Source organism: Myotis myotis, unplaced genomic scaffold (assembly GCF_014108235.1).
Source record: "Myotis myotis isolate mMyoMyo1 unplaced genomic scaffold, mMyoMyo1.p scaffold_m19_p_10, whole genome shotgun sequence".
Lineage (NCBI taxonomy): Eukaryota > Metazoa > Chordata > Mammalia > Chiroptera > Vespertilionidae > Myotis > Myotis myotis.
In genome coordinates, this window is record NW_023416314.1 from 79,699,435 (window position 1) to 79,718,205 (window position 18,771).

The window sequence follows — 18,771 nt, forward strand, 5'->3', positions numbered from 1 at the left end:
CTTAACCGAGTGCAGGAAAAGCCCCCCCCCGCCCCCCGGCCCCCCTCACTTAGCCTCAACCCCTCCTGCAGCAGCTCGCCCCCCTCCTGGGAGCACTTAGCTAATGGGCCTCCCGCCGCCAGGCGCCCCACCTCCGTCCCTAGCCCGGGGAGACCTCTTTCAGGACCCACGCATCCTGGCCTTTGAGAGAGAGCCTAGAACACCCCCTTCTTGTGCGGCAGACCCCCTGGTCCCCGGGATCCTTACTAAACACTGTGAAGCGGACAGCTGCTCATGGCCCAGAGGGGTCTGAAGCCTCCAGGTGGAGGGGGCGGGGAGGGGGTGTGCCAGGCCCTGCGACGCCAGCCTCCTCACAGCAGGTGCCCTGAAATCTTTGTTCCAGGGATGGGAGGAGGAAGGCGCATGGGCGCTGGATGGATGGGGCTGCAGCCCCTCCCGCAGGGCTTGGCTGGGGGGGCTCCTGCCTGGGGGCCCCTGTGGGAGCCCCCCCAATACAGAGGCAGTGGCAGCAGCAAGTTTAAAGTAGAACTCATCCAGAGGGGCCAGCCAAGTCACCTAGAAACCCAGAAAAGACGAAGCTGGTTCTGGGGGAGGAGGGGTCAGTCAAGGAGCAGCGTGCCCTGCAGGCCTCTTTGCCCCAGGCTCTCAGCCCTCGAAGGGGAGTCCTGCCTGGAACCGGCTCTCCACAAATCCCAACCGCGTGGGGCACCAACCCTAACCTCAGGGATCTCCTTGTCTCTGGCCAAGGCCCTGTGAGGTGTGATTATTCTCCATGGAGGCCCAGAGAGGGGAAGGGACCTGCCCAAGGTCGCACAGCTCTGGAGGAGGTTTCCAGCCCTGTGTCCGGAGGTCAGCTTGTGATCTCTCCACTCCTTGACCCTGAGGAGAAAAAGAAAGGGGGTCGGGACTTGTCATCCTCATCTCTCAGCAAAGCCGCAGAGCGGTGCCCCTCAGAGACCAGCAGCCACGTCTCCTGGGCACAGCCAGGCATGCAGGGTGGACACTGGCCTCTGATCCCACAGGACCTAGTCTCTCTGTGCCTCCGTCACCTGGTCCAGAATTAATAAACAAATGGGTAACCTGTGACCCCTGGCTACAGGAAGCTGGGCATCTAAAGGATGGCTAGCAGGCTGTGGGGGCATCAGGGAGAACGGAAGAAAGGGCATGCATCCACTCTGGGGCAGGGTGCCTGCCAGCCAGCTCGCAGGGCCTGAGCTTAGGGGTCTGAGCGGTGGGCCTAGGCCTCGGGCAGGTGCACCTCATGGAAGCACTGGGCAGTAGCTCCTTCAAAAACAGAGACTTTTTCCTGGGCCTGAGCCTCTCCTCCCACCCATGTCTCCTGAGGCCAGGGCTGCCCCCATTAAAGGGCTCCTTCCTCCTCGGACACTTTCTCCCAGCCTTGGTAATGATAATAGGGTTTCTCGGCAAGCGGTAATGGTGGAAGGAAGGCCGCCTTTCCGGCCTCTACCTTCGATTAAGGGAGCGGTCACGGCCCACGGGCCCCCCCCCCCCCCAAGGGCCTCTGCTTCAAGGAGGCACTGAAAGCAGGCTGAGCTGGTGGAGGGGAGCTGGGACCCCAGGAAGGGTGGGGCTGGGGAGGCCACAGCCTGAGGCTGGAAGGATGAGGAGCAGCCAGGGCGGCACACTCCAGTCCAGGGGGAGTCGGGCAGGAAGTCTAGGGCTGGGATGTGGGCACAGAGCACTGAGAGCTCAGCCACCCACCACTGGAGGTCAGTAGAAGCAGCCCCTGGAGGAACCTCAGGGTAGGTAAGTGACTTGCCCACGTCTTCGAACCCTACTGGGCAGAGCCAGGACGTGAATGAACCCAGGTTCGTGCAAGGCAGCCCAGCCTCCGAGAAGGCAGGGGGCCAGCATGGCCATCTGCACTCACTCTTCTCAGTGTGGGTGGCCATGGGAAGGGACTGATGGACAGGGAGTTGGCCCCAGGAATCTGGGAGTGCCCTGGGGGTGGCATCGGAGGTGGAGAGAGGGAAAGATAGGAAGGGCATACTGGATCCTCCCTGTTCTGCCCCGAGAACCCACAGGGGTTATTGTTATCCCCATGAAAGTTGGACGTGACAGGAAGCCTTCACACCAGCCCTGAAGGGAGGAGGGACAGGACGGTCAGCCTCTGGGTCACAGCACCTGGAGGGCAGAGCTAGGGCTGGTACCTAGGTCTTCATGGCCTCTAGGCCCCACCCCCACAGCAAGCTGCGGCATATCCCTCTCCTTAACCGCGAGGACTCCAAGGCCATAATCAATGTTCCCGTTCAGAAAGAGTAGACCGGTGGTGAGATGGAGTGTGTTGGGGAATTTGGACTTGGGTAAATTGCCCCACCTAACAGTCCAGGCTCACAGCAGGAGGTCAGGGAGCCAGGCCAGAAATGGGGTTCCTGGTGGAAAGGGTGGATCCTGCCAATCTATAAGGACAAAGGTCTACCCCTCCCCTGCCCCAAGGGCTGGCTGAAGGGAGACTGAGGCCAGAGGGGAGGCTGAGGGAGGGAGGAGGCCTCCGCTCACTCTACCTGCCCCAGGCTGAGCTTGGTGAGCCTGCCCACAACCCAGTGAGCAGGCCCCTCCCAGGGAAGCACACCTCCAGCCCCTCTGCATCTTCCTTCCCCCATTCCCAGGTCCTGCCTTCTCTTCTCTCCAACCACGGGGTGAGCCTAAAGTCCTGGGTTCGAGCTTGGCTCCCGTCTCAACCTCTCTCAATCCCTCCTGTGGCAGAGAGGTGTCTGCGAGGGGTGGGCACAGAAACACTGGCTCTCGGACCGCGATACTCTGCTGGAAACTGTGGGGAGTGAGCCTGCCATCGGCGGGAGCATCCCAGAGGAGCTGCACAACCCTATTGGGTGGTGTCTAAGGGGAGGTAGGGGATGAGTAGAGACTGTGTCAGGGGCCCGGCATCACAAGCTGATCTGCATCTGTATTTGTGGGACTTAATGAACCTCTTTGGTGCAGTCATTGAACCTTCTATGCATTTTCCTATTTAATCTTCGCCGCAACCTCAGGAGGAAATGTAGGCACAAAGGACGCCGTTCATTCAGTCATTTGTTCAGCCTGTGGGTCTGACACCGACGCCGAGAGCTCAGCGAGGTCCGGTAATGTGCTCCGCACACGCGGGTTTGCCGCTGAGCACGCCCGCCCCACCGCCAGCCTCCGCCGCACGCGGGTCCGGCAGGTTTCGGCCCCGCGGAGCTCACGGTTTGGAAGTGGGAGACGGACAACGAACAAGTGAATGCGAGAGACTCTAAAGACACAGAAAATCCGACGGGATGGTGTGTGTGGGGAGGGGGGGCGGGAGGTGGGGGGACAGGGGGCGGGCAGGAATGAGCCGAGCATCCGCTAAGGGAGGCGGCGCGGGAGGCCGGGAGACCGGAGGGCCGGCACCTGCGGGCAGCTGGACCGGCTGTGCGGAGCCGCTCCCGGGCGGGCGCGTATTGTGGGTCCGTCGTTATTCTTTTTATCGTCATGAGCACCGGCCGTCCACTCCCCGCTCCCTGTGCCTGCGTCCCCTCGTCTGTATGCACGTGGCGGGGTGCGCGGGGCCGCGCCCTGGGAAGGTCAGCCCTAGGCGGGCACCCCAGACGCGTGCTGCGCTCCCAGCCCGGCTCCGCGGCCCGGAGGGACTGCCGGCGAGGCCGGGCCCGCGAACTACACCTCCCCGAACCCCCTGCGCCGCCGCCATCTTGGCCGGTGGGCGGTGGCAGCCGGGGGTCTGGCCCCTCCGACCGCCGGGGCCGTTCGGCTCAGCCCCCGACCGGGCCTCCACCAGGAGGGGCGCGGGGCCCCCCCGAGCAGGGCATCCGGGGGCCCGGCAGCTCCCGCTGGCCTTGCCCACTCCCCCCCCCCCCCCCCGGGAGCCGGGCCCACGTGTCGGCCGCGCGGAGAAGCCGGCTCGCCCCGCGCTGGCCAAGCGCCGGGGACCCGGACGCCGGGCTCCCCTTCTCCTCGCCGGACATCCGCCCGCACACCGTGCCGCTCCCCTCCCTTCCCGGACGGCCCCCGGTTTCGCTCAGCGAGGGCGGAACTCCAGGGCCCGGTGGGCACACATCCCGGTGCCCGGCGCTAAGGACACGCGCTGGGAGGGCAGTGAACGGGGCGGAGGGCAGCCCGCCCACCCGGCCGAGGGGAGCCCCCCGCAGCCCTGCCGGGGCGGGTCGAGCGCGGGCGGCGGCGGGACTGGCTCTTTAAGGGGGTGTGGCCGGGGGCGGGGAAGCCAGCGAGACAGAGAAAGACTTCGGCGGCGGCGGCTCGGGCGGCGGCCGCGGGGGACAAAGGGCGGGCGGATCGGGGGAGGGGGCGGGGCGCGGCCAAGCCAGGCCCGGGGGCTCCGCAGGCAGCAGCTGCCCCCGGGCGCCCCCGCCGCCGCCCTCGCCGCGGAGTCGTGCGGAGTCGAGCCACCAGCTCAGCCGAGCCGACGGCCCGCACCAGCCGGCGGGCGTCCGGGAGGCGGCGGCGCAGGGAGGGGCCGGACGCGCGCACGTGGCCCCGGCGGCCGCCATGGCGGACAGCGGCCCCGCGGGGGGCGCGGCGTTGGCCGCCCCGGCTCCCGGGCCGGGAGGTGGCGGCCCCGGGCCCCGCGTCTACTTCCAGAGCCCGCCTGGTGCCGCGGGCGAGGGCCCGGGGAGCGCGGACGACGATGGCCCCGTGAGGCGCCAAGGGAAGGTCACGGTCAAGTACGACCGCAAGGAGTTACGGAAGCGCCTCAACCTGGAGGAGTGGATCCTGGAGCAGCTCACTCGCCTCTACGACTGCCAGGTGTGTCCCCGCCCGGCCGGCCCCCTCGGGCCGGTCCCCCGCCGGGCTGCCTGGGAACCCCGCCTGGAGCCCGCCTGTCACCCGCAGGCAATGGGCGCATCGCTTCCGCGCGCGCCGCCCGCCTGCCTCCCGCCCCCAGAGTGAGCTCCTTGTTGTCTGACTTCAGTCCCTCCGGTCTGCCCCGCCGCCCCCTCCGGCCACTACCTGGTCAGGTGTGGGGGGGCCTGGCCTGGGCAGGTTGGGGTTCCCTGCGCTGGCAGTGGAGGGGGGCTGGTGCCTGCTGGCCTAGACTGGTCCCGGGACCCAGCCTGGTGGGCGAGGGGACCGTGAAGCGTCGGGGTTATTCCAATGGGCCCCATCGTGGCGAGGGGGAGGCTAGCGGCTCCCTGGGTCCTGTTCTCCACCCCATGACTCCTTCTTGCTCACAGGGTGACTCAGGCCCCTGGGGGCAGGGTGGAGGAGTGGGCTTGCCCGCGCTGCCCGTCCTAGCCTAGCCCTGGAATGCTGCTGGCTCCAGACCTTAGGTGCTTCCCGGGCAGGAGGGGTGGCAGGCACCGCCCCCCGCCCCCCAGCAAAGCATGTGCTCTTTGTTTCCTCCTTTCCAGGCCTGGGTCCTTCTCACTGACCCCTCACCCTTCACTTCCTCCTGCTCCTGGGAAGTGTGACAGGTGTTTGGGGGAGGGGAAAGGGCTGTGATAAGCTGGGACAGCTGGCCCCACCTGCTCTGGTTAAAATGGGGGGTCCTGAAGTTAGGGAGACACGTCTGCAGTGTTCCCAGCCCTAGCTGTCTGGCACCTAGGGTGCCCAACTGGCAGACAGGAAGTACTACCCCCCCCCCCCCCCCCATCGGGCAGTTTTCCTTGGCAAGGGCCTGATCTGTTTTCTTCCTCAGAGCAGCTGCTGCTGTCTGCTGGGCAGAGAGGGCTGGCTCTTCCCGAGTAGGGCAGGGCCTCAGCCAGCAAGCCCCCCTCTCTTACCCTCTCCCCAACTCAGGCCTTTGTCTCTCCCTCCTCCCCCACCCCAGGAAGAGGAGATCCCCGAGCTGGAGATTGATGTGGATGAACTCCTGGACATGGAGAGTGATGATACCCGGGCTGCCAGGGTCAAGGTGAGAGAAGGGTGGCAGGGTCAGGTTGGGGGAGCTGGAGTGGAGGGCTGCAGGGAGGCAGTGCCAATTGGGTAAGTGAGATTCTGGGGCCAGGCCTTTTGTCTGACGCGCCAGCTCCGTGGCACTGAGCCTCAGCTTCTGCCTCCAGCAGACAGGGCCTATGCTCCTTGCCTAGTAATGGCATCCTGACCTTCGGGGTGGCCCCAGCCCCTTGGGAGTGGGCAGGGTCAACTCCAGGCCCCTGTTCCTGAGAACTCAGCTATACTTTCCCCCTATGTCCCACTAGGAGCTGCTGGTTGACTGTTACAAACCCACTGAGGTAAGTGGTTTCCCCAGACGGTGGGGGAGAAGAGCCTGGGCTTCTGTCTTCTTGGGATCTTGTCTTCCTAACGTCCTCCCTCTTGTCCAGGCCTTCATCTCTGGCCTGCTGGACAAGATCCGGGGCATGCAGAAGCTGAGCACACCCCAGAAGAAGTAAGGGTCCTCAACCCAGGTGAACGGTGGCTCCCACAGGACAATCGCTGCCCCCTGACCTCGTAGCAACAGCAATACCAAGGGGCCCTGCGGCCAGGCCTGGTGCCATGAGCAGGGCTCCCTGTGCCCCTCACTTAGGGGCCTCTTCCCTGCCCCTTGTTTTCCATTTTGGGGTTTTTTTATTATTATTAAACTGATGGGACTTTTTGTGTTTTTATATTGATTCTGCGACGCGGGCCCTTTAATAAAGCTAGGATATGCCTTTGGTGCAGCTAACAGGCTTGGTTGGTCTCTTTTAGGGGGACACACTGCTCTGTAATGGTTACCAGCTCAGCTTCTCCCCAAGTGACTGTAGGCCTTCCTGAAGGCCATGTAGTCATGGTGATAGCCCAGTGTTGGCTCCCAGACCTGGAGCTAAAAGTGGCTGGGGAGTAGGGGGGGCACTGTTGCTGTTGGCAGCAAGAATTCTTTTTTCACTCTGGGCAAGGGCCACCATGCTATCCAAGGCCTGGCTATCTTGACCCCCCAGGCTATTGAGCCTAGATCCCAAGGTTCTGAAGCCACAAAAGGAGACGGGTACAGGATGCCGAGGAAGAGGAGAGGCTGGGACTGTGGTTTCTAAGTCTCTCGGGGCCCACAAACAAAACACAGGCTCATTTCATGAGCTTTAAGATTTTTTTTCCTTAAACAGTCTGGTCCCTGATGGGGGCCTCTCCACCGGCCCTCCCCAGCTTGGCTACAGTTCTGCACGTCGTTCGATTTTGAGCAGCTCCACCTCGAACACTAGGGTTGCACCACCTGCAGCAGGGAAGTGAGGCAGAATGAGAACCAGGGCCACAGGAGAGGGGATAGGTGCAACAGACAGGAGGCAAGAAGGCATATTACCTGGGATCTTTGGGGGAGCTCCCCGCTCTCCATACCCTGTCAAAGATGCACACACAAAAAACACAAAGTGAGCTGTGGTCAGATAGAGAGGTTCTGCAGACATCCAGGCTGAAACCAGGCTTCTGCCCAGCTCAGTAACAGCCAGCAATGGAGGTGTAATGGGTGAGAGGGGGCTGCAAAGGCCAGATAAAGGGCACAAGGTGGACATCAGAGCTGAGTGCCTCAAGGGTCTTGCCCTGGAATTGCTGGACACAGTTAAACTTGGAAGAGGCATGAACTGTAATGAATGGGTGGGGGAGACCAATCAGAGGCTGAGCCAAGCCTTCACCCTTCCCCAAACGTACCCGAACCCTACACCCACTCAGGAAGGACCTCTTACCCAGCTCTGATGGGATCACCAGCTTCCGCTTTTCCCCCTCACACATCCTGCAGGACACATAGTCAGCATGTGGCAGCACTCAGGCTCCCTGCCTCCCACCGCCCTCCCCTCCCCCCCTTTCCTGGGGCTTGCCTCCCACAGTTCACCTGGACCACAGCCATGGCCCCTGACTCACCCCAGCAGCCCCTGGTCCCAGCCCTTGATGACCTGGCCCGTGCCCAGGGAGAAGACAAAGGGCTGGTTCTGGGGCAGGCTGCTGTCAAACTCCGTCCCATCTTCCAGCTTCCCCTGTGGGACCATGAGAAGGCCAATGAGCTGGTTCCACTCTGCTAGCACCCCACCCCCATCTACCCCCATCAAGCTGTCCCCCACAGAATTGGTGGCCCTAGTCCTAGAAGGGGACAGAGCCTTAGGCAGCTCACAGTACACTGTAACTCTTTGTTAGTGCCAACCTGGGAAGTAGACAGTGAAGAGCAGGATAGAACCGTGGAAACTGGCAGAGGGGAGAAGGGACTTGCCCAAGGTCACCCACCTTAGCAGGGGAATCTGGCTCCCAAGTCCTTTTTGGTCCCCGAATCCCCACCCACACCCAAAAGCTCCGCCTCCTCACCCACCGTGTAGTGCATGTGCAGGACATCCCCCTTGCGCGATTTGATGGGACAGTGGTCTACCCGCTTCTTGACCCCGATCTGCAGTTTCCGTTTGCCCTCGGCCCCCGCAGCCGTGGCCAGGGCACTCAGGCAGATGGACAGTACTGTCAGGACCCAGCTGAGTCTCATGTCTCTGCGGGAACAGATCCCGACCGACCAATCGACCGGGAGGGCAGGAAGGGTATGGAATACCTGCAGGTAGTAGGATTCCACACCACCGTACCTTGCCTGCCCCTGGGGATCCCCTCGTCCCGGGTCACCACCCTCTCCCCCGGGCTCCGCGGTCACACTTACCAGTCCAGGGAGAAGGGGGCTTGCCCGAGGACCCCAGCAGCGGGGGGAGGGGGTAAGGGGAGGCCACAGCAGCCAGGGCCCCGCCCCTTTGTTCACCCTCAGCCCTTCCTTCCTTCCTGGACCCCAACTCCGTTCTTCAATTCCCACCGGTCCCTTTACGCAAAGTCCAGACCCTATCTGGCTGCACAGTAGTTGCCCTGACCGGGCGACACCACTCACGCCAAACCCAGTCGCCCCCTGCCCAGCACACCCACACCTCTGCCGCCGCTGCAGGGGATCGGCCTCGAGGCACCCACACATCGCCGCTGGGTGGCTCCGGGGAGCCCCGGTCCTCTGGGGAGATCCCCCAGGCCGACCCTGTGCCTCCGCCCGGGGCGCCTCCCCAACTCTGAGCCCTCGGGGGTCTGCGGGGCACCCAGACTGGCCCCGTGTCCGGTGACCGTCGAGCCCGCTCAACCCACACCACCTCTCCTGGGGGAGTTCTCGGCCTCCCACGCTCCCAGGCCCGGCCACCACGGAGACCGCCCCCGCGTGGACGCCCCGGGCCATTACCTGGGCCTACCCCTGCGCTTGGCTCCTTGGCCCCACCCTTTAGAGGGCGTGGTTCCGCCCCCAGCCCTGGAGCCCCACCCTCGACAGAACTAGGTCCCTTTTCCTGAACTGTACCCACGCCACTCACCGGCTGAAGCCCCGCCCCCAGCGCCTGGGCCTCGTCCCCCTTCGTCTCCAAACCCGAAGCTCCGCCTTCCGCCTGTTCCAGCTCCTCCTCCAAGGTCCAGGCCCCGCCCCCCACAAGTCCTAGCCCCGCCCCCAGCCTCAGAGTCCCGCCTTCCGCAGATACCAGCTCAGAGGCCCCACCCGTTTCTGTTCCACGTCCCGCCCCGACTCCCGGGGCCCCGCCCCGTGCGGCGTGAGGGCCCTCCCCCTGCGGCATCCCCGGACAGCTCCCGCACCAGCCTCCAGGTTCCTCGTACCCTGCCCTCCTTGACACTCGGGACCCCGACCTGACCCAGCCTGCCCGCGTACACCCCGGCTCCCTCAGCCCGGGCTGTGGCCCCCGCTCACCTCCTCGCCGCGCCCCCGGAGTCAACTCGTCGTGCCGCCGCCTCTGCGCAGGCGCGTCATTGCAGCTACCAGCCCGGGCCACGCCGCCCGCCCTCATTGGGCCGCACGAATCCCGCCGCCACCCGCCCGCGGGGGAGGGTATCGCCCTAGCCCCGCCCTTTAGCACCACGTGACTTTCGTCACTTCCTGTAGAGCGGTAGTCCGTAAGGTTAGGTGAAAGTGACTTCCGAAAGGACTACAGGCACTTCCGGTGGAGGTGAGATTAAGGTCAGGGGGCGCGGTTCCTAGAGGGGGTCTTGAGACGCCATTTTGCGTCGCCCCCAGCCTTGCCCGCGACGTCTCTGGGGGGTCTTCGGGACCCACCGCTCCCAGTTAGTTGCTGTGGAAAGACTCGGCCTCAGAGTGAGACGGGTTTGAACTCAGGGCCCGCCGGTCACTGACCGACTCTGACCTTGAGCAAAGTTCCTGGCCTGGCGGGTTTGGCGTCCCTGTGCCGCGGCCTGGATCACCCACCCTGCAGGGCCCACCGCCAGGCGCCGCCACAGCCGGTGCGCTCCCTTCTCGCCCCCGGCGTCCAGGCTTGCCTCTGCATGTCGCCCACTGACCACCGGCTCAGCCTGCAGTGATGTGGCTGTTATTTTCAGGCGCCCAGTACCCAGCAAACATCTCCATTAAGTAGCGACTCTGCTGCGAGCAGGCAGCTAAACCTACCGAGTTAGGGAGACAGCTGATTTGAGGCCAGATCCCAGGTCAATCAGCCTATTTCATCAAATGAAAAGGAAGATAGTCACAGAGCTGACCGCAGAATTGAGGACTCAGCAAGGAGGTGGTGCCAAGCATCGTGCGTGTCCAGCGAGGCCACGTGGACGCAGATGGTAGCCCTGGGTCTCTAACCCTCATCTCTCATCCCAATGGGGCTGTGGCATTTTCACCGAGGGCATGGCTATCATGACGTGAAGATACTAATCACTCAGGAACTGTCTCTTCTGGGCTAACCCACTTTTGCCTTGGGCCCAACCAGATCGCTGTCACCCCCTCAAGTCTGACAGGAGGGTGGGTGCTTCGCATTGGCCTCTCCCTGAAGGTCCTGCCTCAGCAGGGCAAAGCCCTTTGTACCGAGTTGGCCTTTGGACCACCCCACTCAGCGCCAGGCAGCAGGGGAGTCTGCAGGCAGCAGGCTGGGCAGTGAGCTTGGACTGGGGCTGATAAAGGTCAGGAGAGTCCCAAGCAGGGGCACCCAAGGTGAAAGGGAGGTGAAGGTGGAGAAAACTGGGGGATTGGGGTTGGGGGCCCATCTCTCGAACCAAGCCCACCAGCCACGGACCTTTGGTGCTTCCCGTTCAGGGAGGTGGGAGTGAGGTGGGGACAAGGCAGGTGCACAGCGTTAGAGTTAAGTTACAGGGGGGCAAAAAGCAGGAGACACAGTGCTGCCCAGCGGGGGAGATGGGTGTTCTTTTCTGTTACGTCAAAACATACGCAAACCTGCCGAAACCGGTTTGGCTCAGTGGATAGAGCGTCGGCCTGTGGACTGAAAGGTCCCAGGTTCGATTCTGGTCAAGGGCATGTACCTGGGTTGCGGGCACATCCCCAGTAGGAGATGTGCAGGAGGCAGCTGATCAATGTTTCTCTCTCATCGATGTTTCTAACTATCTCTCTCCCTTCCTCCCTGTAAAAAAAAAATCAATAAAATATATTTAAAAAAAAAAAAAAAAACATACGCAAACCTTCCTGTAGCCCTTGGGCCCGGAACACAGTGATCATGTGTCCTCCATGTGCACAAGTGGGAAGCTGAGGCTCAGACAGAGGGGCGGTGACACCCAAGGTCATTCAGCAGATCTGCTTCCCGCCTCAAACTCACTGGCCATAACAGGCCATCTCCCTCCAGAGCAGGGAGCAGGGACTGGCAATAACATGAGTGTGAAGAACTCGTGACTGGGCTCTGAGTGTGACGGTGTGGGGCCGTGGGCCTCATTTACTCCATCTGCACAGTGAATGGAGTAAGAAGCTCCAGGCCTGGGAGGCAGTGTAACAGGCATCCATGCTTGAACCAGCCAGCCTGGACCGTGACAAACAGTGACACAGGCAGGGAAGCTCCGTCCATCTCTTTTATCAGGGTCGGGGGGTCACAGTTCTCATACCAAAGCCCAACTCCCATTATTTGCAGAGCATCAGGGTCTTCTTCGTAAGGGCAGGGAGGGGCCTGCTGTAAGACGCGCACTTACATGGGGCAGTTAAACACTGAAACAGGACCCCATTCTCTCCCAAGCTGGTACGCGACCCCTCTTGCTGCCTCCAAGTCTCATCCAACTCTGCCCACCATGCTGGAAGGCAGCCTTGCAGAGACAAGAGATGGCCAGAGGGGCCCAGGCCCGTTAGGCCCCCTCTGGAGTGTGGCCTGTGAGGCAAGTGGCCCCACTGAGTCTGAAAAGCAATGTGTCACTTTCGCAGCTTCCGGCACCTGAGGAGGAAAGAAGGGGATTCTGTTCATGCTGCCACGGCTCTGCATCTGCTCCTCTGGACCCATCCCGTCACCGTCTGCGAACCTCCTTCTTTCCTAACATTCCAAAGACACCCCAACTGGCCTCGCCCACGTGATGCCACTCGTGGCCTCACTCTGCAAGGGATGGGTCGTGAGAAGCCCTCGACGAGAGTGAACAAGGGTCACACTATGTGCCCTGGCCTCTCAGAGCCCAGGAAGTGGGACAGATGTCTACCAGAGTGGCTTCTGGGAAGGCCCAGAGCGCTGCAAACTGGAAAGCTGTCTCAGGTCTACCTCAGGCAGATGGCACCTCCTCCAGGACATCTCTGACCTCTCAAAAGACGATGCCAGGTGCGCCTGACCACAGGCCTTGCTGGCCTCTGCTGGCATCAGTGTCCTTGTGCCGGGCTTCTGCCCTGGAATGTGAGCCTTGTTTACGCTGATCCCAGTGCCAGCAGACACTTGGTAAATATTTGTTCAACCCATTCAACAGCTTCCCCTTCCCTGGCTCTTACCCCACTGGCAGGCCTTGACGGCTTCCCTAACAACTGCCACCCCACAACTCCTCACCTGCAGGTGTCTGGGTTGAGCTCTAAGCCCCGCCCTTGGCAACGGAAGAAGCTGCGGCGTCGGCAGCGGCAGCGGCAGGTCCTGGGGTCAGGGCGCTGGTGGCGCTGGGTACAGCGTGGGCAGAGGGGCCTGGGGCTGGAGTGGGATGGGTGATGTCAGCTTGGGAGTGTGCTCCGGGGGCAGGGCCCCAGCCCGGAACAGAGCGGGGCTGGGGATGGTGGTGGGGAGTGTCAGCCCTAGGAGGAGAAGCAACATGTCTGGGGCGGGAAGAGTCTTCCCTGGAGGGAGCTGGGGTTGGGTCAGAGCACACACACTGGGGAGCAGAGGAAAAGGGGAGCAGGGGACACAAGTGGGAGGAAAAAGAGGGGAGTGGGCCACAGCTTCCTGACACACTTGCACAGCCCTTGCCCCACCCACACGTTGTATCCTGGGCACTGGGCCTGGGTTCCAACCCCACCTCAACAGGAGCCCAAGAGACTCACCTGTCTGGCTTCACAGCACTCTCCCTTTTTTTTGGTCTGAAAGAGAGACCGACAGAAACAAGGAGGAGGAGGATCAGGAAAGCCAAGCATCCTACTCTCTTGCCCAGACCCCAGGCATGCCCAGCTCCACTCAGAAACCTGGTCCCCAGGGCGGGGTACCACCACGCCCACGTCCCCCACGCCTGGTCTCTGCAAGCCCAGAAGTGGGCCTGGCCGGCACCTGCATTCACACTGGCTGTGTTCTTCCAGGGACATTTCCCCCAGCTGACTGCTTGGATACCGGATCATGAGGATCTGTGTTCGGGAGAACAGGGAGAGAGAGAGGAAGAGAAGAAGACACTCCATGGGCAGGAGGGAGGATGGCTTGCCCACCTGCCAGGGCTCTGGCTGCCATCCCATCAGCCCCGAGCACCAGCATCCACCCCCAGCCAGGCACACTCTACCTGCCCCAGTACCTGCATTCGGACTTGGTGCTGCCCAGTGGGCACGCATTCCAGGCCATCGTCAGGGCAGCAGCCGCCACAGCGCTGCACAGTCACACAGCTGGGTACCAGTTGTTTGGCCACAGTGCCCATGAGCTCCAAAGTTAGGGGCACCACCACCTCCCGCGGCTGGCAGGTGGCACGAGCATACACATCTATCCATGACACCACTGGGGACAGATGCATCAGGGTTACGTCCCCACTGGGCTTCCTGCAGCTGCTCCCTAGTTCCCGTGTCACAGCCTCCCTCCACTGCCCCCACTTCTGCCCTCCCAACCTGTTCACCCAGAACCCAGGACCCCCACTTCCTCAATTTCCACTTCTGTGAAATGGGCAGAAGAGTTTGCACCTTACAGAACAGCGATTAACCAAGACGATGAGCACACAGCGCACCTTCTCAGTGCTGGCCAGTGCGAAGCTGCTACTATTACCTTTCTTCTGGTGGCCAGGGGCATCAGGCTGGGAGCCGGGCGCCTGCGGGAGAGAGGAGACCTGGACCCGAGGGGCACTCTAGTTAGGGCCGCACTGTCCCCAGGGCTCTGCCCTTGCAGTCGGCAGGCTTCAACTCCTCGCTGACATTTCTCCAGATGGCTCTGTTCCCGAGTCCACTCTAGCTCTACCTGTCCCTCCTGGCCACCTGGGGCCTGCCCTGGCCATGCCCCGCCAGGCGTGCTCTGCCAGCCGAGGCCTCTCTCCACGCCTGGGGACCAGGCTTGTTCTGGAGGCCGCAGGTCAGAAGGGGGCACACTGGGCGCCGAACCAGGTCGCACAGACACCGAGGCAGCTCCGCCCGCCGGCTGCGCCCAGGGAATGGGGTGGGGCAGGGGAGTGGCCCCAGGGATGGGCCGGGAGGCCAGTGGGGAGGAACACCTCCCAGGGGATGCCGGCCCGACTCTGGCGACGTCTGATCCTCTGATCCGCGCGTACCCTCGGCCGAGGCCGCTTCTCGCCTCCCCACTTCCGCCAACCTTGAGAAGGGCACGGCGGGCGGGCGGGATGTCGGGACGCACGTACCTGGGCGGGGGCCAGCTGCAGGAGCGCCGCGAGCAGCAGGCGGCGGAGCAGGGGGCCCATGGTGCCCACAGGGGCCACGGGCCTGGGGCTCCCGCATCGCCCTAGCCCGGCGGCGCCGGGGGCGGCGGCAGCCAGAGTCCCATGGCGCGGGCCGGGGCGGGGCGGACGGGGGCCGGGCGCGGGGGGCGGCTCCTCCGCGGCCCCCTCCCGAGCCCTGGGCGCAGGCAGCGCAGCACCGCGCAGCGGAGGCAGCCGGAGGCGGCGGGTGGGCGGCCGGCGGGCGGCGGGCGGCGGTGGGGACGGCGGGGGCGGCAGGGGGCCGGCCGGGGCTGGCGGGCGGGCCGCTCATGTGACCCAGACACGCGCTCCCCACCCGGCCGCGGGCAGGGGCGGGGCGGGGGCGGAGGGGCGAGGCCGCCCGCAGGCCCGCCCCCTCCACACACCCCCTCCCGCGGCAGCAGGGGAAAGGGGACGCACCGCCCCGGGGCCAGGCTCGGAGGCGGGCGTGGTCCCGAGGAGTGGCCGGGGTTGGGGGTGCAGGCCTTAAGGAGGGAGCCGGACCCGAAGGCTGAGAATCACTTTATTGCACGCGTTTGGGGTGGGGGGAGTCCCGAGAGGGAACACACAGCAGGCTCCATCCGGGTGAGAGGCTCAGGGGGGCATGATTCCTGGGCCTGGGGGAGGCTCGGGGGGTGGCTGCAGCTGCTGCCTCTGCTGCTGGAGCCTGGCTCTGTTGGCCCTGCAGGAGAGAGCACCGGGGGTTGGCACAGGGACCCTAGAGGTGGGCCAGGACAGTGAAGAGGGGCCAGGGTAGAGCAGGGACAGACCTGGCTCGGGCCCGGGTGTCATTGTAGATGGTTGTGATGATCCGATCCTTTTCATCCATGAAGCTACGGTGCATCTGCTCTAGCTTCCTGCAAGGGGGTTACAATGAACTCGGTCCCCCAAACCCTACTGTCCCCCACTCTAGGGTGTCAGTGCTTTCTATCTGTGGGAACCTCAGCCTAACTGCCTGTGCTAGGTGAGGAAAGCAGTACAGAGTAGCCAGGCCTGTCCAGGGTCCAGTGGCGACCCAGGTCCCTGGCTATCGGGCTGAAGGTGGTGACCGCAGCACTGAACATCGGGTGGCCCTCCAAGAGCTTGGAAAGGGCTGTGTGTCTAACGCCATCATGAGCTAGGCCGGCAGTCAGTGGGCGCTGCCTCTGTGTACCAGTGCCGTGGAACCTGTGTCACGGCATGCAGGAGCGAGGCGGGGAGACAGCTGACTGCCAAACAAGTGAGGAGAGCCGCTGGGGAGGCAGTTACAATGCATTTTTCTTGTGCATGATTTTGGTTGGCTCCACCACTCCCTGGTAGTCGGCACCAAAGATTTACATGCAAATTATAAAAAACAAAATAAACTGAAAATGACGTGAGCCCTTAGTGAAGAGCTGCCTTTGCTAAGGAAAAAAGAGGCTCCGGAGACCTACTTCATACAGTTCTTAGCTTGAGAGACACAAGAGAGGTGTGGGTGGCTGACCCCCTGCCTGCCCCTCGGGGAAAGGCGGGAGCACCTGAAGGCGACGTAGTGCAGGCCCATGCCTGCCAGCATGACCAGGAGGCAGTACCCCAGCACCCGCTGGTTGTGTCTATACTGCTGCCGCCGCGACTCTGGTCTCTGAGGCCTCACACTGTGAAACTGGGCCCAGTATTGTGCATTGGGGGGTTCCCAGGAGCTGCTGGGAAGGAGAAAAAGAGACAGTGTGGGGAAGAGGCTCCCCAGGAGATTTGGAGGAGAAGAAGCAAATTGCAAAATATTGTACCTATGTGCCCGATGAGCAGAGCTGGCAGGGGCGGCTCCTGGAGGCTTTGGAGGAATTGCTGAGCGGAGCTGTTGGTCGTAGTTCCGGCGGCTCTGCTCCCGGCTGAGCACTCGGTACGCTTCACTCAGCTCCACAAAGCGGCTGTGCAGGGCTGGGTTCCCGGGGTCCCGGTCAGGGTGCAGCTGAGGTGAAGCAGGACTCCCCTCATCTCCCTTCCCATGCTCCTCCCCAGGACCCATCTCGATAACATCCACCCACAAGGGCTCAAATCATTCCCAGGGGCCCTGTCTGGACAGTGACCTTACCTCTCAGGCCCTCAGGCTGGCCACCGCACCAGAAAGCCCGGGTCAGGAAACACTCTGCCTCCCTCCCCACCTGCTGCCTACCTCTCATTAGATGCGCTGGCCCGAGCAGGCAGGTCAAGAAAAACAAGCCCAGCCCCTCAGACAGGACCCCTGGCTTTCCTCACACCCTGCCCGGACTCTGCCCGGCGGGCACTTCCCCCTCCCTATGCACGCTGAGGGAAGGTGGTGCCAGCCAGAGCGAGCCCCTCAGCTCCATTCCTGGGAATGTGACGTGTGCCCCATCTGGCTCAGAATTCCCCTCCCCACTCCCTGCCTGGGACCACTGGTACCTCTTTGGACTTGGAGAAGAAAGCTCGTTTAACTTCTTCGGTGCTGGCACCAGGAGGTACCCCCAGCAGCTCATAGTAGTTTCTGGGACCAGACCTGTGGAGAGAGGCCACAACCTGTAGGGGCTAAGGCAACACAGAAGATGCCTCTTCCTTACCCATCCCAGCCCCGCGGGGCACACCCTTCAACTCAGCAACCAGGAGCTGAGGGGCTGAAGCAGGTGCCGAGGGGGACCCATCTCCCACCCAAGTACTAACCAGGCCCACCCCTGCTTAGCTTCCGAGATCAGGCTCATCAGGGTGGTATGGCCGGAGAGGGGAGACCTATCTCCAAACAACCCCTCCTGTCAAGTGTTTGGGGGATGGTGCAGATCAGACCAGAGGTGCCTCAACATGTGGTCCTCAGGCTCCTTGTGTCAGAAACTGCCGAAAAGCTTGTTTTAAAAAAGGTTCCTGAGCCCATCTCATTCCAGAGCAGGACCCAGGAATCTGCATTTTTTGTTTCCAAAAACCCACTCCCACGCGGGTTGGAATCAGCGTTGCTCCACACCCACAGGGGTTGTGTAAAGAGCATTGGGTTTGGCTTGGGCCCAAACGCCGAATCTGCCGCATAACTCTCGCTGCACCACCTGGGCGGTCGTCCCTTCATCTAATGATGGTTCTCAACCTTCTGGCCCTTTAAATACAGTTCCTCATGTTGTGACCCAACCATAAAATTATTTTCGTTGCTGCTTCATAACTGTCATGTTGCTACTGTTATGAATCGTCATGTAAGTATCTGATATGCAGGATGGTCTTAGGCGACCCCTGTGAAAGAATCGTTCGACCGCCAAAGGGGTCGCGACCCACAGGTTGAGAACCGCTGATTCTAATCCTCAGCGGTGCCACGGCAGGAAAGGTGCGAGTCCCCGAGATGAGGCTGGGAGGCACCTGCCTCCCCGTTCCTAACGATCTCAGCACCTGGGGCCTCAACAAACACCCCCGGAAGCTCGGGAAGGCACCGGCCCCGGGCGACCGACTCACCGCTGCCGGGCGGCCTCTGCGAAGAGCCGGGTGGGAGGGCTGCGGGGCCACAGCCGACAAAGGCACGGGGGCAGCAGGGGCAGCATGGCGGCGAGAGGACAGCTGGTGGAAGGAGGCCACAAGGAGAGTGCATGGGGACCAGACTGCGAGCACCCCGGGGGCGAGGGGACGGGGCCCGGCCCCCATCACCGGCGAGGGAAAGCTGGAGCAGGCCCGGAGGACCCAGGCGCAGGTGGGGCCTCCTTGCTCCAGCCCAGACCCCAGCGCCCGGGACCTGTCCTGCCCAGAACCCGGCCCTTCCCCACACCGGCCTCGACGTCTGGACAGCCAGCCGCGAGCTCGGAGACCCCCCTGCCCAACCCGGGAGCCTGGGGGGCGGGCGAAGGAGGAGCCACGCCGAGCCCCGCCTCCGCTGTACTCACGGCCGCCGCCATTTCCTGCGCCGACTTAGGGCCCACCCCACGCCCTCATTGGCTTAGACGCCAAGGCCACGCCCACCACGCCGATGCCCTGCCCCCGTAACCCATTGGCCTGTGACACCTCGGGCCCGCCCCCGGAGGGCGGAGCCAGGGACGCGCTGAGAGGTGCGGGCATCGACCCGGAAGCGGGCGGCACCGAGCTGACATTTAGGGAGGCTCTTGGCCCAGCTGTCATCGCACGAACATGGCTGTC

General features: G+C 63.1%; 5 protein-coding genes across 13 annotated transcripts; 1 reads left to right on the forward strand and 4 right to left on the reverse strand.

Annotated features, from left to right (window-relative positions):
• Positions 1–4,287: 4,287 nt before the first annotated feature.
• On the forward strand, positions 4,288–6,550 carry PPP1R14B (protein phosphatase 1 regulatory inhibitor subunit 14B). Its single transcript, XM_036326812.1, has 4 exons — positions 4,288–4,761; positions 5,786–5,869; positions 6,156–6,188; positions 6,279–6,550. Exons 1-4 carry the CDS (start codon positions 4,504–4,506, stop codon positions 6,345–6,347), a joined length of 444 nt encoding a protein of 147 aa, XP_036182705.1. The 5' UTR covers positions 4,288–4,503; the 3' UTR covers positions 6,348–6,550.
• Positions 6,551–7,004: 454 nt separating this feature from the next.
• On the reverse strand, positions 7,005–10,347 carry FKBP2 (FKBP prolyl isomerase 2). Of its 5 annotated transcripts, none has more exons than XM_036326819.1 (5): positions 10,328–10,347; positions 8,222–8,390; positions 7,783–7,895; positions 7,229–7,264; positions 7,005–7,141 (listed from the first exon to the last, which is right to left on the reverse strand). In XM_036326819.1, the coding sequence occupies exons 2-5, from the start codon at positions 8,384–8,386 to the stop codon at positions 7,027–7,029; spliced, it is 429 nt and encodes a 142-aa protein (XP_036182712.1). In that variant the 5' UTR covers positions 8,387–8,390; positions 10,328–10,347; the 3' UTR covers positions 7,005–7,026. The 5 variants fall into 5 exon arrangements, with proteins under 5 accessions (XP_036182712.1, XP_036182709.1, XP_036182711.1 ...); XM_036326816.1 differs by lacking the exon at positions 10,328–10,347 and adding an exon at positions 9,617–9,765; XM_036326818.1 differs by lacking the exon at positions 10,328–10,347 and adding an exon at positions 9,617–9,698 and having other exon boundaries at positions 8,222–8,414.
• LOC118665366 (PE-PGRS family protein PE_PGRS16) lies at positions 8,553–9,610 on the reverse strand. Its single transcript, XM_036326813.1, has one exon. It carries the CDS (start codon positions 9,483–9,485, stop codon positions 8,688–8,690), a length of 798 nt encoding a protein of 265 aa, XP_036182706.1. The 5' UTR covers positions 9,486–9,610; the 3' UTR covers positions 8,553–8,687.
• Positions 10,348–11,707: 1,360 nt separating the features above from the next.
• VEGFB (vascular endothelial growth factor B) lies at positions 11,708–14,941 on the reverse strand. Of its 4 annotated transcripts, none has more exons than XM_036326832.1 (7): positions 14,644–14,941; positions 14,061–14,121; positions 13,603–13,799; positions 13,368–13,441; positions 13,148–13,183; positions 12,666–12,800; positions 11,708–12,074 (listed from the first exon to the last, which is right to left on the reverse strand). In XM_036326832.1, the coding sequence occupies exons 1-7, from the start codon at positions 14,701–14,703 to the stop codon at positions 12,053–12,055; spliced, it is 585 nt and encodes a 194-aa protein (XP_036182725.1). In that variant the 5' UTR covers positions 14,704–14,941; the 3' UTR covers positions 11,708–12,052. The 4 variants fall into 4 exon arrangements, with proteins under 4 accessions (XP_036182725.1, XP_036182723.1, XP_036182726.1 ...); XM_036326830.1 differs by having other exon boundaries at positions 12,666–12,901; positions 14,644–14,940; XM_036326833.1 differs by having other exon boundaries at positions 14,061–14,103; positions 14,644–14,939.
• A 264-nt stretch (positions 14,942–15,205) lies between these two features.
• On the reverse strand, positions 15,206–18,590 carry DNAJC4 (DnaJ heat shock protein family (Hsp40) member C4). 2 transcript variants are annotated; one of them, XM_036326828.1, is made up of 7 exons: positions 18,522–18,590; positions 18,100–18,201; positions 17,080–17,173; positions 16,446–16,627; positions 16,197–16,361; positions 15,471–15,557; positions 15,206–15,382 (listed from the first exon to the last, which is right to left on the reverse strand). In XM_036326828.1, the coding sequence occupies exons 2-7, from the start codon at positions 18,183–18,185 to the stop codon at positions 15,295–15,297; spliced, it is 702 nt and encodes a 233-aa protein (XP_036182721.1). In that variant the 5' UTR covers positions 18,186–18,201; positions 18,522–18,590; the 3' UTR covers positions 15,206–15,294. The 2 variants fall into 2 exon arrangements, with proteins under 2 accessions (XP_036182721.1, XP_036182722.1); XM_036326829.1 differs by lacking the exon at positions 18,522–18,590 and having other exon boundaries at positions 16,197–16,358; positions 18,100–18,506.
• Positions 18,591–18,771: the final 181 nt, after the last annotated feature.